Below are 16,931 nucleotides of genomic sequence, written 5' to 3' on the forward strand. Positions count from 1 at the left end.
TCACTGTGTGCATGTGATGTGTGCAGTTGTGGTGGCTGTGCCCATGTTTTGGGCATGCTGGCATGTGGGTCCCAGAGGGGTTGTAAAGTGGTAACGCTGCCTCCAGGTCTAAAAATGTTAGCCACTCCTGCATTAAGTTAATGCACTATGTGCTAATGCAATACATAATGGCAAAGACCCATGATGTTGGAAAAGACCCTAATGTTGGGAAAGATGGAGGGCACAAGGAGAAGGGGACGACAGAGGACAAGATGGTTGGACAGTGTTCTCGAAGCTACGAACATGAGTTTGACCAAACTGCGGGAGGCAGTGCAAGACAGGAGTGCCTGGCGTGCTATGGTCCATGGGGTCACGAAGAGTCGGACACGACTAAACGACTAAACAACAACACAACAATGGCACTTGAGGAAAAACAGACACATCTTCCTGCATTTGGGGGAGGGGGCCTTTCCCAGGAAAATTTCCTCCTGCACCTTCCATAAACATATGTCAAACTTCCCTGTGCCAAGGAGAACTTTCTGTTCTAGTGACATTGCACAAATGTAAAGAATAGGAGCAATGCGAGCTGTCCTACATTGACAGAAGTCAATATATTCATTACACAAAATGTGCTCTATCAGCCATGTGTGGTTCATCAATCATGTAAAATTAACTGCTATCCACTGACCTTTGTTTCTCTTAAGAAACCTTTATCGGATTCTTTCAGTAGCACATTTTTTAACTTAATAGGGGCCGAATTACTGGTATATAGCCAGTCCATAAAAAGAGAGGAAAGTTAACTACGTTGTATGGGTTCTCTGGCTGAACTTTTACTCCTTTCCTTCCCCTCATAAACTATGAGTAGGAATCCTGCATCTGCAGAAGAAAAGTGTAGCTTGCTCAGAGTTACAGGGAAATGTTAGCCAGGACAGGTTTAGCTTCCAGAGTATGAAGAACATTGCCTCTCTACTCTGCAAGAATGGGAAAGAGCTGTAGTTCAGTGGGTAGTGCCTCTGCTTTGCATGCAGAATGTCCCAGCTTCATGGTATCTCTAAGTCGTGCTGGGAAAGATTCCTCTCTGAAATCCTGAAGAGCTGCTGCCAGTCAGTGTAGAAAATACTGAGCTAGATGGTGTTCTGACTCATTTCCTCCCCTCTATTGTTGTTTAGTCGTTTAGTCGTGTCCAACTCTTCGTGACCCCATGGACCATAGCACACCAGGCACTCCTGTCTTCCACTGCCTCCCGCAGTTTGGTCAAACTCCTCTAGGCAACCTATTTATTGAGCATTCATCCTGGTTTGCTTGTTCCAGATGCTCCACAATCTTTCTCACTGTCCTCTGGACACATTCCTCTCTTTTTTTGGTAAATTTATTTATTTGGGTTTTTCAAATAAAATTTTTACAATAACATATCAACATGCAATATAGAAACAAGATTCCACATAATCTCCTGGACTTCCTTCCTCCCCTTTGAGGGTCCTATTGTTAGTCCTTTCCTCCTGCATCTTTTACAATAATCCAAATATTTTGCATCTCCATTATGTCCAAAATTCACCATTAAAATACAAGTGTTATTCTAATCCCAGTAATGATTTTAGCTATTTACAATGGTTTGTAAGATAGGTTGTGAATTTCCCCCATTCCTTATTAAAATTTTGGTCTTCCTGATTTTTAATTCTTCCGGTCACTTCCTCTGGACACATTCCAGTTTGTTAAATTACTTCTTAAACTGTGGTGCCCAGAACTGGATGCAGCGCTCTGGATGTCATCTGGACACTATACTTCTGTCAATACATTCTAGAATATCAATCGCCACCCCCCTTTTTGCCAATGCATCACACTGCTGCATCATGTTTAGCTTGTTGTTGTTGTTTAGTCGTTTAGTCATGTCCGACTCTTCGTGACCCCATGGACCATAGCACGCCAGGCACTCCTGTCTTCCACTGCTTCCCGCAGTTTGGTCAAACTCATGTTCGTAGCCTCGAGAACACTGTCCAACCATCTTGTCCTCTGTCGTCCCCTTCTCCTAGTGCCCTCCATCTTTCCCAACATCAAGGTCTTTTCCAAGGATTCTTCTCTTCTCATGAGGTGGCCAAAGTATTGGAGCCTCAGCTTCACGATCTGTCCTTCTAGTGAGCACTCAGGGCTGATTTCCTTAAGAATGGATAGGTTTGATCTTCTTGCAGTCCATGGGACTCTCAAGAGTCTCCTCCAGCACCATAATTCAAAAGCATCAATTCTTCGGCGATCAGCCTTCTTTATGGTCCAGCTCTCACTTCCATACATCACTACTGGGAAAACCATAGCTTTAACTATACGGACCTTTGTCGGCAAGGTGATGTCTCTGCTTTTTAAGATGCTGTCTAGGTTTGTCATTGCTTTTCTCCCAAGAAGCAGGCGTCTTTTAATTTCGTGACTGCTGTCACCATCTGCAGTGATCAAGGAGCCCAAGAAAGTAAAATCTCTCACTGCCTCCATTTCCTCCCCTTCTATTTGCCAGGAGGTGATGGGACCAGTGACCATGATCTTGGTTTTTTTGATGTTGAGCTTCAGACCATATTTTGCGCTCTCCTCTTTCACCCTCATTAAAAGGTTCTTTAATTCCTCCTCACTTTCTGCCATCAAGGTTGTGTCATCTGCATATCTGAGGTTGTTGATATTTCTTCCGGCAATCTTAATTCCGGCTTGGGATTCATCTAGTCCAGCCTTTCGCATGATGAATTCTGCATATAAGTTAAATAAGCAGGGAGACAATATACAACCTTGTCGTACTCCTTTCCCAATTTTGAACCAATCAGTTGTTCCATATCCAGTTCTAACTGTAGCTTCTTGTCCCACATAGAGATTTCTCAGGAGACAGATGAGGTGATCAGGCACTCCCATTTCTTTAAGAACTTGCCATAGTTTGCTGTGGTCGACACAGTCAAAGGCTTTTGCATAGTCAATGAAGCAGAAGTAGATGTTTTTCTGGAACTCTCTAGCTTTCTCCATAATCCAGCGCATGTTTGCTATTTGGTCTCTGGTTCCTCTGCCCCTTCGAAATCCAGCTTGCACTTCTGGGAGTTCTTGGTCCACATACTGCCTAAGCCTGCCTTGTAGAATTTTAAGCATAACCTTGCTAGCGTGTGAAATGAGCGCAATTGTGCAGTATTTGGAGCATTCTTTGGCATTGCCCTTCTTTGGAATTGGGATGTAGACTGATCTTCTCCAATCCTCTGGCCATTGCTGAGTTTTCCAAACTTGCTGGCATATTGGGTGTAGCACCTTAACAGCATCATCTTTTAAAATTTTAAATAGTTCAGCTGGAATATCATCACTTCCACTGGCCTTGTTATTAGCAATGCTTTCTAAGGCCCATTTGACTTCACTCAGCTTGAGGTTTACTAAAACCCTTAGAGCCTTTCCCACGTCATCATGTCAAGCTCCTGTATCCTGTTTCTATCTCTTAAGATATCTCTTAACCACCACACCCAGTTTAGTGTCATCTGCAAGTTTAAAGAGCATCCCCTCCACTCCTTTATCCAAGTCATTTATAAAGATGTTAAACACCAGTCCCAGCACAGACTACCTGCCTCTTCATTCCAGGTTGATGAGTGGATTGATATCTTAAGGATGTAAAATGAGTATTTTAAATCGTAAAACAGAATATTTAAGAAATATATATATACAATTCCCATCATCCCTGACCATTGGACCTGCTGGCTGAGACTGATAAGAGTCTAACAACACCTGGAGGTTAAAAATTAATAATTTTTTATTAAATTTTCACTTACAAATCAATCATATCAAACCATTTATTCCAAATTATACAAATATATATCTAGTAAACCAAATATTATGCCAAATTATAAAATTTTTGCTTCCCCATGCTTCAAATTCTGAGGGTTCTGAATATCGACAATTGCTGCCATTCTAATCAAAGTTCCAAGTTCTTTCCAATCATTTTAATCCAACCTAGTCCAGATCTTTTCCAACAGTTCTAGTAATATTATTCTCTTCCTCTTGTCACAGCCTCTGAAATGTTTACAATACAGTTCCCATCATCCCTGACCATTGGTCCTGCTGGCTGAGACTGATAGGAGTCTAACAACACCTGGAGGTTAGCTATCCTTGAAAAGACTTAAAGAGCAGAAACCCTACACATAATCTCATCTGCCTCCCTCACGTTCCCTCAACAATATGAAAAGCAGAAAGATGTTCTTCCTCGTGACACTGCTTTTACAGGAAGAATGTGTGTGTTAGCAGCCTAGTCACTTGCCAGTTCCAATGTATAAAACAGAAAGCACAGAATGACCTTTTCGGTTCCAGATCCGTTGTTTAGTTTCCTTATTTTTTCAGTCTTGAGTTTAATCTTCATTTACAGTGTTTGCCATCAGGAGGTGGCCCGTCAGACAGTCTACGCAAGTCTGCTATCTTCCTAGAACTTGAGGTCTCTTGTAAAGATAATGTCTTAAGAGCAAACAGATGGCATACACGCACATGCTGTGTGTGGCTCCTGGTAGTGCCCTGCTCCTTAAATCTACAGCTCAAAGTTTCCACTGCGGAAGGCAGCAGTTGAAATCAAATGGCTTAGGAAGGCATGAAGCTACCTAGAACTGAGTCAGACCATTGGTCCATCTAGCGAAGTGTTGTCCATACCTCCCAGGACTGCCTGGAAATGTCAGGGATTGAACCTGGGCCCTTCTGCATGTAGAGCAATGTTGTGCCACTGAGCCAAGACCCTCCCCCAGTAATCCATAGAGAAAAGCAAGTCTTGTTATTGTTATATTAAATTAAACCAAGAAATTGTGGGAGATGGTAGTTTGGAATCTAGTGCAAAAGAGTTATGAGTTTATGTGCAAAGCCCGATTCTTGGATTTAAACTGGCTTATTTTTTAATCATACTCAACAGGACTGCAATGGCATAAATACAAGTCTTCACCTTTAATCAGTTCATTTTAAAAAATTACATTAATTTTCAAACTTTTAAAAAGATTATACAAATTTCTACAAATTACAGTGTTCTCAAACAGGAGTTGATGACATTATTCATAATCCATATACCATTGATAGATCATTGTTGAACAAAAACAAACATAAAGTCAAAAGAAATAAACCACAGGTATGTGAATGCATGAAAGGTAGCAATTGAAACTATTTATAGCACAGCCTAATGGTGCACTATCAAGTCTTTGTTATGAAAATTTTGATTGCCCTAATCAAATACAGACAAAAGAACTAATAGAGCTGTTGGGACAATGTGGCATTTTGAGATAGTATCAATTTCTCTGAATACTGTTGCCCAAAATTATTGCACTCTAGTACAACCCCACCATAGGTGGAGGTATGGTCAAATTTCTTAACATCCCCTCCAGCATCTCGATGCAGATAAACTTATGCATATTATTAATATTCTATGGCCTTATAAATGTGTCTGTGGGAGGGGGGTTATTGGTTTTGTTTGTTTGGTTGTTTTAACAATTTATTTTGTGCTTTAATCCTGTATTTTTATCTTATGAACCGCCCTAAGATCTTCAGATGAAGGGTAGTATATAAATTAATATAGACTCCTAGTAATAATAATTTACTAGGAGTCATGTGGGGACCCAGGTGGTGCTGTGGGCTAAACTACTGAGCCTAGGGCTTGCTGATCAGAAGGTCGGCGGTTCGAATCCCTGTGACGGGGTGAGCTCCTGTTGCTTGGTCCCAGCTCCTGCCAACCTAGCAGTTCGAAAGCATGTCAAAATGCAAGTAGATAAATAGGAACCGCTACAGCGGGAAGGTAAACGGTGTTTCCATGTGCTGCTCTGGTTTGCCAGAAGTGGCTTTGTCATGCTGGCCACATGACCTGGAAGCTATACGCCGGCTCCTTCGGCCAATAATGCGAGATGAGCGCGCAACCCCAGAGTCGGTCACGACTGGACCTAATGGTCAGGGGTCCCTTTACCTTTACCTTTACCTAGGAGTCATGTACCACTTATGAATCAATTTTAATGGCAGTTATTTGTACAGTCATACCTCGGTTTAAGTACGCTTCGGTTTGAGTACTTTCAGTTTAAGTACTCCGCAGACCCGTCTGGAACGGATTAATCCACTTTCCATTACTTTCAATGGGAAAGTTCGCTTCAGGTTAAGTATGCTTCAGTTTAAGTACTCTGCGGACAGTCTGGAACAGATTAATCCACTTTCCATTACTTTCAGTGGGAAAGTTTGCTGCAGGTTAAGTATGCTTCAGGTTAAGTACAGACTTTCGGAACCAATTGTGTACTTAAACCGAGGTACCACTGTATTTAGCTGATGAAAAGGAGGTCCCCCCCCCCCACAAATGGCCAACCAAGTAGTTATGTCACATTCTGTGTTCCACAACATTCTTAAACCCATTTGGTGTCCATGCTCATATTTGAGCAAAATTTTATATTTGAAATTATACCTTTTGAACAGTGTGAAGAAATTTTACTTTTAATGCCTCCCAGTATGGAGAAGTTTCTGAACATGGAAAGCTAGCAAGTCAGAAGGATGTTAGTTCCATTTTTAAGATATGCCTATTTTCTACATATTCATTTTTTATTTGTGAAGCAATCAAAATTTCCATTTTCCACCCACAGCGTGAAGTGGTACATTCCAGCAAGAGCTATGCTATATGGTTTCTCTGATAAGAAGGCATGGCAATTAATATATCAAATGCAAAACTTTCTATAGGCGATTCCCCTTGCTCCTGGTGTCCAGGTGCACCTGGAATGTTAATTGCTGAGTTGTTTGCTTGCTGTGGATTTATGATGGGAGTGTAGCAAAAGCTAAGCAGAACAAACTAATCATAGATGTAGGTGCTGATTTTTCATGAGAATTATGATGGTGGGAATTTTACTGCTTCTTTGTTTGTTAATTTAGTCCTGTATCCTGGCATGGGTGTGACCTAATATATTTGCAGTTAACAAATAAAACATGTTCACAGTTGCTAAAAGAAACTAGGCCACATTTAAGATTTTTAAATTTAAATATTTTTTTGGGGGGGGCAGGTACAGTCTATAGACATAAAAATGCCTTTTTAAATCATCCTGACCGTCAAATTTAACCAAATCAAAGTCACTGATGAATGGAAAAGAGGATCTAATAATGGCAAATTTGCATTATGATACTGATTGCAGCATCAATGCTACAGCCATATGATCTTTTATGCTTAGGTGAAGAGTGATGTTTTCCATGTCATTTGACTTTGTGTGATTCTGGGTGTTTATGAAAAAAAAACAAGTAGTAGGTACAAAAGGACCCAAGCAAGATCTGGGCTGCGGTATTCAAAAGGCGTTAACCTTTTGCGCCTGCTGTGGTCCTGATATAGCTCTATACATCATATAGATATGACGTAGAGGAAGTGGCAGGATCAGCCAAAAATGTGCATTTCTGAATCCAAGCTATTGTCTTCATTCCCTGAAAACATACAGCTGGCCATTGTTGAAATCAGAGGGTGGAATTCAACATCTGCTTGCCAGATGGAATGATCTTCCCCGCTCACTCTGTGTGTTGTTCTGGAGGTTCTCCAACCCTCTCAAGAAGATTTACCGGTAGGGAGGATGCAGCAGGGGGACAAGAAGTGGGGGAGTCACGCTGCATTGGCAGGACTCATTGCATTGGCTTCCAACTAGGTGAATCTGGCCCTTACTACTGAAAATGACGGGACCTTTTGTTTGATCTGGCAGGGCACTCAATTTTTTAAATGTTATTTTGCCCACAATGAACACTTCTCCAGACTAGTCAATGCTCCATGAAGCAGCCCTCCTTGTGGGAAGCCCTCCTGTGTCACTTCGTACCATTTCAGCTTCATTTTAGCTATGTGGTTAACATTCTGAGAATTTTATTATTGGTCTTGTTGTTGTAATCATGAATAGGCAACAGGCACGGAATGCTAAACCTGTAGCTAGCAATCAGTGTGCAGCACTAGACACAACTTCTGGGATAAACTTTCTCCTCTCCACTCTCTTGGGCATATTTCATCTCTGGAGGCAAGGGGGGGGGGGAGAGACGGAGGGAGAGAGATGCTCACAATAATCAGAAGAATACAGATCCAAAAGTCAGTGAGCATTATGTGTAAGCATACCTGGAATGCAAGCTGACAGGAAAACTCTCTCGCCTGAGCACCAGAGTCTCTCTTGGGAGTGTGTGTTGAGCTCAGGTTTTACATTTGCCTTATCTGATGCACAAGGTGTGCTCGCCTTTTGCCAGTCCTCTCAGGTGTGTGCTGCAAAAACGGCTCTAGCAAGTTTCAGTCTGCATTTTGAAATAGCTATGTTAGATGTTTAATTAAACTATCCAGACCTGAGACATCTCTATGTGGGACAAGAAGCTACAGTTAGAACTGGAAATAGAACAACTGATTGGTTCAAAATTGGGAAAGGAGTACGACAAGGTTGTATATTGTCTCCCTGCTTATTTAACTTATATGCAGAATTCATCATGCGAAAGGCTGGACTAGATGAATCCCAAGCCAGAATTAAGATTGCCGGAAGAAATATCAACAACCTCAGATATGCAGATGACACAACCTTGATGGCAGAAAGTGAGGAGGAATTAAAGAACCTTTTAATGAGGGTGAAAGAGGAGAGCGCAAAATATGGTCTGAAGCTCAACATCAAAAAAACCAAGATCATGGCCACTGGTCCCATCACCTCCTGGCAAATAGGGGAAAAAATGGAGGAAGTGAGAGATTTTACTTTCTTGGGCTCCTTGATCACTGCAGATGGTGACAGCAGTCACGAAATTAAAAGACGCCTGCTTCTTGGGAGAAAAGCAATGACAAACCTAGACAGCATCTTAAAAAGCAGAGACATCACCTTGCCGACAAAGGTCCATATAGTTAAAGCTATGGTTTTCCCAGTAGTGATGTATGGAAGTGAGAGCTGGACCATAAAGAAGGCTGATCGCCGAAGAATTGATGCTTTTGAATTATGGTGCTGGAGGAGACTCTTGAGAGTCCCATGGACTGCAAGAAGATCAAACCTATCCATTCTTAAGGAAATCAGCCCTGAGTGCTCCCTGGAAGGACAGATCATGAAGCTGAGGCTCCAATACTTTGGCCACCTCATGAGAAGAGAAGAATCCTTGGAAAAGACCCTGATGTTGGGAAAGATTGAGGGCACTAGGAGAAAGGGACGACAGAGAACGAGGTGGTTGGACAGTGTTCTCGAAGCTACGAACATGAGTTTGACCAAACTGTGGGAGGCAGTGCAAGACAGGAGTGCCTGGCGTGCTATGGTCCATGGGGTCACGAAGAGTCGGACACGACTAAACGACTAAACAACAACATCCAGACCTAGGCTATGTGACTGATGTTTTACAAATGAAACAGTGCCAATTCATTCTTCTTATTCCGCAAGTTAAAACATTATGTCTGAAATGTAGCCATAAGGATGCACTGAACAGCAGGGGAGAGAAGAAGCAATGGAGAGGCAAGACCTGGGAACTGAAACTTCCAATGGATCAGAGATCACAGCAAGGAATTTACATAGAGCCCTTCCAGAATGGTGCCTTTTTTGTGATTGTATTCTGCAACATATCACTGGTGCAATAATAGTGCATAAGTAGTGGATTTATTTATACTACACCATCCACACATCATTCTGCTCTGTTAATTGTTTTGTGATGCTTCCAATACAGTCATAACTCATGTTACATCTGCTGCGGGTTCTGTCCTTTCGGGTTGCACTCCGCACCGAACCCGGATGTATCGGAACGGGTTACTTTTGGGTTTAACGCACGCACATGCGCAGAAATGCTAAATCGCACTTTGCGCATGCACAGAAGCGCCAAATCATAACCTGCGCGTGCGCAGGTGCAAGTTGTGAATGCTGCGGGTTGCGAACGTGAATCATGCATGGATCACATTCGCAACCCAAGCGTCCACTGTAGACGGAAACAGAGTACAGCGACCATCCATTCCCGTGCTTCCAACACTCTGTGGAATGCATAGACACAGTCTTGTGACTGCACAGTGAGAAGAATAGACACCAACAGCTACTGCATTATTGCCGTCTGAAAGAGCACTTTTATGCTATATATCACAACAAAAGCAGGAGACACACACACAGAACATTGTGGTATAAAAAGTTGCAGGAGCTGGGCGGGAAGTTATGGGGCATGCAGTGATTGGAAAGCAAGTTGTATGTCTGCACCAAAATCTTTGCAGGCATAAACAGTATTGAAAACTGGATCCCATATAACTACCCTGAGTCCCTCATGATGAGCACAAGTCATCATGAATGCAGAATAAAAAGGATGTCCCATACTATGAATTTTATGTACATTTCCTGAGAGCAGCTCAGGCACTCCCCGCTCAGGTGGCATATGAAGGTATCTTCATGCTTTGGCATACTGACTGTGCAGAACAAGCAGCTCGGTTGTCACTTGCATTTGATGTGCCTTGACCTGTGTTTTGTTTTACTTTAAATAAATAAGTAAATAAATAATCATAGCTCACCCAGCAGAGTACAGTCTACAGAGAGCTAAAAAAAAAAGAGCATGGATTTTCTGAAGCTCAACTGGATTGCTTGAGGCAGAAGCTCAAAACAAAGCCACTGGATCTGCCAAAAAAAGGAAAAAGAAAGGGGAAAGAAGAAGGTTGGGCTCTCTCGTCTAAAGTCATTTGCTGTCAGGAAAGTCTATCCATCGGTCTCAAGCAGATCAATACACAGAATCCAGCCCCAAAGTATGCCACAAATAGAGAGCTGTGGTCCAGAAAGTTTGGCATGTTCACACACACAGTACAAATCTGAAAGGACCCTCTAAGAAATACCCAGGCTGGGATACAGACCACTACACTATAAGGAGCCTTTGAGTTTCAATTTTTCAGATGGATTGCTTGTTAAATGTTAGGGATGTCTATTGTTCAAAGAGGTGGAAGGAGTCAGATTCCAAGAGCTATGCAGCTATCTTAGCTGCTTGGCTAATGGCACCCATTATTCTTATTACTTTATCTGAAGTGATTTTTATCTCACTCTTCAGCTGAAAAAGGCTCCCACAGAGCATTTCCAATGCGAGCAATAAGGAAGCCCTTGCCCTCAGGCTTACAATCTAAAAGACACAACACAAAAGGAAAAATGATTGGGAGGGAGGAGGAGGGGAAAACAAAGCAAACTAGGCACCTTTTCTCAGTAACACACTTTATGGAATGACAGCAGGAATGGAAAGTTTTCACAGAGAGAGGAGCCAAAAGTTGCTTTGCTGAAAGAAAAGAAAGATCTCTGCAGGATCTGGTCAGACAGAATCCTGATCCCTTCCCCTATTAGCACTGAGCCATGCAAATATCCACATTTATATTCATTGGCAACCTATCATTTCCCTGCAAAGGATTTTCTGTCTTCTCTCACCCACCAATATTACAAAGACCCAACGAGTTATCATTTAATTCTTAGAAAATGTCTCCTCTTAAAGATGCACCTACTGCTACTGAGGAACATGTTATATTGACTTTACAAAGGACAGTCAAATAAACTTCAATTTAGGAATGGCAGTAAAGTCAACAGCACTGAGGAGTGTAGCAGCTGTTATGGCAAATATTGCCTACTAAAGTTAACTAGTAACAAGCTTAGTCATCCAGGATCTTATCTGCACTTATAAAACATAAATGGGGAATCTGCCGCAGCACTTTCTCCATTTGAATTTAGCTCCAAAAAGTGCTGTAAGTTTGTCAAGCAGTTTGTTACATCTGAGGTGTTGGAGCCTCATGCCTATTGTTAATTTGTGTGTGGCCTCTTTCAGATATCTGTCTGCACAATGCATCCCCCCAATGTCCTGCTGGCTACAGTCGCTCTTCTTTTTCTGATCCATGTGACAAGCTCATTGAATGAGGAACAACTGAGGAAACAACTCACCGAAATTGTCAACCTAAAATTGGTCAGGAATGTCACTGAAATTCGGAACTGGAGAATTCTTGTGGAAAGAAGAGGTAATTTATGTTTAATGATTTGTGAAGTCACACTATTGTTTATTGTGCCTATGCATTGCTGTTGAGTATTAAGGAGTGTGTGTTTGAGATTAAGAACAACTCCAGCATTCTGAACTCTAGCATTCTGAATTGTTATGGAAAGAAGAGACACGAAAATCACTCATTTCCAATATAGTTAGGATTCCGGAAAGCAAAAGCAGGTAATTTGTGGGCCTTCAGATGTTATTGGACTCCAGCTCCTATCATTTTTTACCGTTGGCTAGGCTGGCTTTGGCTGATGAGATTTGGAGTCCAGCAACATTTGGAGGGGCACATTTTCCTCATGTTGTTCTAAATATCTCACTGACTGGCTAACATGAGAGATAATTCTTCCCCCGTAATAACTCTACTAGATTTATTTCTCCCTCCTTTCTAAACTGGTGAATTCCAGTGACTGCTGACTGAATACAGGGATGCCTTTGAACACCCAGTGTCAGTTCTGTTGGATTCCTCTTCACAAAAGTGTTTCCCATGCCCCCATCAAAAGCAGGTCTTCCAATAATCATTTTCAAGATGCTGTGTTTAAATTTCAGTTTGGGGTTTTTTCCCTTTAATTTTATTCTTAGTTTCCAAATGATGATGTTTGAATTCATGTTTTCTGAGCCACTTGAAAATACAATCTCTGAGGAAACATTTAAATAACCTATTGGATTATTGGTCTTCCATTTTTCGATAACATCTCCCTGCTAACTCCTGAGTATCTAACAAATGCCCAAACATTAAGAATGTGTGGTGATGCTTTAAATGGATAAAATTGTTGACCTTCATTAATGAGGGGTCACTCATTAAATGGTACACTAAGATTTCAGCAGCTTCACTGCATAAAATACTCCATACTTTGTTGGTATCCACTGAGAATTATATAACTCGTTTTATAACATCATCACAGAGAAGTTCATGTCACTGAAGATCAGGAGTTATGAGGTTACAAACTACTCTTTCTAAAGAAGAATTCTTCCTCTGTTCTTGTTTTAAAATATTTATATAGGCCTCTACTTTTGTGACTGGATGAAAAAGCATTCCAAAACCATTATGATTAAAATCTGGCACCATCTAATAGCCTCTAATGTAGTTAGGAGTAGAGGCAGAGGGACAATTGATGGATTATGACAGCCTTCCTCAACCTGGTGCCCTCCAGATAGTTTGGGCTACAACTCCCCTCAATCATACATCTGCTAGTTTAGTGAATGATCTGGGATTATAGGAGTTTGGCCAAAGAAACAGAGCAGGGATCCGCCCAATGCCCAACAGCTTCCCTGGCAGAGGTTGTCTCAGACCTCTGGAATACTGTTACAAAAATATGTTCACTGAAAGAACCTATGAACATTGTTATTATTTGCTTAATTTATGTACATTGAGTGTCCATGGTAGGTTTTTAATTTTCACTCTCCCTCTCTCTCACACACTTATAGACCTCACATGCTACAAATTTCTCCGCAATGTTTATGGGTGGCATTCAACTGAACCCAATCAGCGGAAGCTTCCACTTACACAACAGGTCTTTCCCCTCTTTCCCTTTGCACCCCCTAAAATTGGCTCTGGGGCAGATAAGGAGAACCCCCAGATATCAGCATGCAGAGGGAGGAAACGGGGGGGATCGTTCTATGCTCACCCTGATGCAGGCATCCCCAAACTTCGGCCCTCCAGATGTTTCGGACTACAATTCCCATCTTCCCCAACCATTGGTCCTGTTAGCTAGGGATCATGGGAGTTGTAGTTCCAAAACATCTGGAGGGCTGCAGTTTGGGGATGCCCGCCCTGATGGAACGGTTGTCTTTGTGTGACATTTGCATTTCTCCCCCTGTCTTTAAATGCAGTGAGGCAATTCACAAGGTGTCATCTCTGAAAATGTCGATCACATGCAATAGTGTAAATTTGAATGAAACTGAGGCTTGCTTAGCAAATACAGCTCAGTCCTAAGGAGCAGATACCACACTTTAAAGAGTGCCCAAGTGCCTTTATCCCTGTCTTGGAGTTCCTGGAAAAGTAGGAGCGCCATTTAAGTGAGTGGCAAGTACCCTTGCCAAAGAGATCTTCTGAAGGTGCAGCATGCGTTTCAAGAGCTTGTATTTAGGAGGCCAAGGTAGCTGCCGAAGGGAAGCTTGAGCCTTGTTGGTGGGATAGAATGGCCTAAGTGGCACAAGTCAGTAGACGGAGAAGGTGATTTTCACAGTACAGTAAGAAGAGATGCGAAGGAAGCACGAGAACGGCTTTGCCATTCCCACCAGTGAGCTACTCCGACAGATGATAAGAATGCATGTTGGCAGGAGGCATCGGGCCTGTGCTATGGGATGCTTCTCTGGAAAGCCAGCTCTAGGGAGTCATTAAAGGCATCTCCGTGCCATCAGCCTTAATGATTTGCTCTTCTCACGGCAGATAGAAAATGCTGCCTGCATTCAGTTCATTGGTTTTTACTGCTATAACAGGCAGCGAGCAATGGTATTTGTCACATTTTTAGATACATGAATATATGCAGATGAGTAATAGCTGCTGCTCCGCTGGCACTTTTGGCAACTCAATCGCACACTGGCTGCGTTTTCACTTCACCTCACGTCAAGACCCTCTGCTGCCAAACTCAGTTTGCTAACCCCCCTGCCTTAACTCTTTCTCACAACCGTTCTTCACTCTTTCCCCATAACCCTTCATAACTAAGCCCCTTTATTGCAAGTACACTTTCTTATACAGCTAATTTTCTATATAAAACAACAACAACATACAGCTACGCTCTCCCTCCATTGTCAGAGGCAGTAATGCTTCATAATACTGGTTGCTGGAAACCACAGGAGGAGAGAATGATGGGCAGGTGATATTTGCACATTTCCCACAAGGCATCTGCTTGGCTGCTGTGTGAACACGTTGCTGGACTGGACAAGAGAAACTTGAGTTCAAATCCCAATGTCTTATATAATTTCCCTCTGTCACAGATTAGCAATTACTAGGGCGATAAAATATTTCAACCTATCAGATGTTTGCTTGACTAGGAATTCAAACTCACAAGGCTTGCACACATTTCCCCAAGGATGCTGCAGAGAACTTGGCTGCGTGTTGAAACTCACCGTCTAATCCATCTTTTGTTCCCTAGCAATCCCTTACATGCGGGACTGTGACGAAATGTTCCAGGCAGGCCACAAAGAGAGTGGCCTTTATATAATACGCCCCGAGAACGCCCGCAAGCTCGTAGCCTGGTGCCACATGGATGGATGCAATGGGTGGACAGTCATCCAACACAACACCCACAACACTGAACTCACCTGGTCAGAGACCTGGACAACTTATAAATATGGGTTTGGTAACTTGGTGGGAGATCACTGGTTGGGCACCGAGTACATTTCCTTGATTAGCCAGCAGAAATGGTACAAAGTCAGAATAAATTTAGTAGATGCAGGTGGACACCATAGATATGCAGAATACGATAGCTTTGTCCTGAGAAATGAGAACGATGAATATACGCTCAAGTTAGGGACCTACGAGGGTAATGCAGGTGACTCTCTCACTTCTTCCAAGGCCAAAAACATGCACGACAACATGAGGTTCTCTTGTAAAGACAAGGACCACGACAGGTCTACCAAAGAGAACTGTGCAGACATCCACGGTGGGGGCTGGTGGTACGACTCCTGCTTTGATGCCCAGCTGAACCGCAAAGGTGGGCTTCACTGGGGCACATTATGCGATGAGAATTGCAGGAGCTCAGTTATCATGCTGAAGCCCATCCACATGTATTGCAGCAGGGTGTAGAAAGGCGCACAGCCTCGCATGTCACGAACTGCTGTAATGGGATGCAGGGGGTGCAACAAAAGTGCAGATTCCTTTGCTTCCAGACCTTTCTATATAAATAAATAGTGGCTTCTTTTGCTACCTCTCAGTGACATGGCGAATGTATTTCATTCTGACAGAATTGCGAGCCAATATTCCTGTATAACTTTTTCGCTGATTGCAACACTGTGAAGTCTTCCAGTTCTTTATTAAAATAGCTTTTCAGCCGCAAGAGAGAGGTGTCTTTTTTTTAATAACAAAAAACCCACAACCCTTCATTTTATTCTCACATCAAAGAGTCATAGGAAAGGCCATGTAAAGTATGGACTAATCACTGTAATTGTGCCAATTAAGTACAGCTAGGGTTGCCATATTTCAAAAAGTAAAAACCAGGACACCCTGAAAGTTGTTGGTCCTTTCTTTACTTTTCTTTTTTACAAAAACGCCAAATGCACATCAATTCTGCCTTTGAAATCCCAGACGTATTTTTTCTGCTGAACCACACACAACTCTTGCAAGATTTTGGGCATGATCCATTTCCTTCTGCATCCACCAGAGGGCATCCCATAAGGACTCTATCAAGCCACCACATGCCCTGCCCAACAGTGATATTGGAGAAACAGAACTGTACATTGTGCCGTAGGGCCTTGGGAAGCAGGCCACTCTAGGAGGCTCAGCAAGACCTCATGCTCACAGTAGTGGGAGCTGTGCACTCAGCACTATACATGCCTAGCCGGTTAGTTCAGCTGGTTAGAGCATGGTGCCGACAACCCCAAGATTGCAGGTTCGATCCCCATAAAGGACAGCTGCATATTTCTGCATTGCAGGGGCTTCGACTAGATGATCCTCAGGGTCCCTTACAACTCTATGATTGGAATACACGGAAAGTTGATATTTAAAATGTCCCAAGTCATGAAATGCAGTGCTGTACACATTTGTGTATACATTTTCAAGCCTCCGGTGGTGCAATGGGTCAGTGCATCTGGCTGTAAATATTAAGATTGTGGTTAGGATAACAAATGGCATTATGGAATCAGAATGGGGGAACAGCATTTGTACTAGATGCAAGTTTACACTGGGGGATAACATGGAACCATACAGGGCACTAGTAGCCTCATAGGCTGTGCTGAAAGTTTCAGCATTCTCAACACATGGATCCAATACTTAGCTAAACTTTCCTCCATAATCCACGAGGACTAGAAACTTGCTTCCTCCATATTTTCTTTAGATGTGCGTAAAGCACCAG

General features: G+C 42.5%; 1 protein-coding gene across 1 annotated transcript; it reads left to right on the forward strand.

Annotated features, from left to right (window-relative positions):
• The first annotated feature begins 11,524 nt into the window (after nt 1–11,524).
• On the forward strand, nt 11,525–16,086 carry LOC118091538 (fibrinogen-like protein 1-like protein). Its single transcript, XM_035128629.3, has 3 exons — nt 11,525–11,626; nt 11,707–11,893; nt 15,015–16,086. Exons 1-3 carry the CDS (start codon nt 11,573–11,575, stop codon nt 15,665–15,667), a joined length of 894 nt encoding a protein of 297 aa, XP_034984520.3. The 5' UTR covers nt 11,525–11,572; the 3' UTR covers nt 15,668–16,086.
• Nucleotides 16,087–16,931: the final 845 nt, after the last annotated feature.

This window comes from Zootoca vivipara, chromosome 1 (assembly GCF_965207765.1).
Source record: "Zootoca vivipara chromosome 1, rZooViv2.hap1.1, whole genome shotgun sequence".
Lineage (NCBI taxonomy): Eukaryota > Metazoa > Chordata > Lepidosauria > Squamata > Lacertidae > Zootoca > Zootoca vivipara.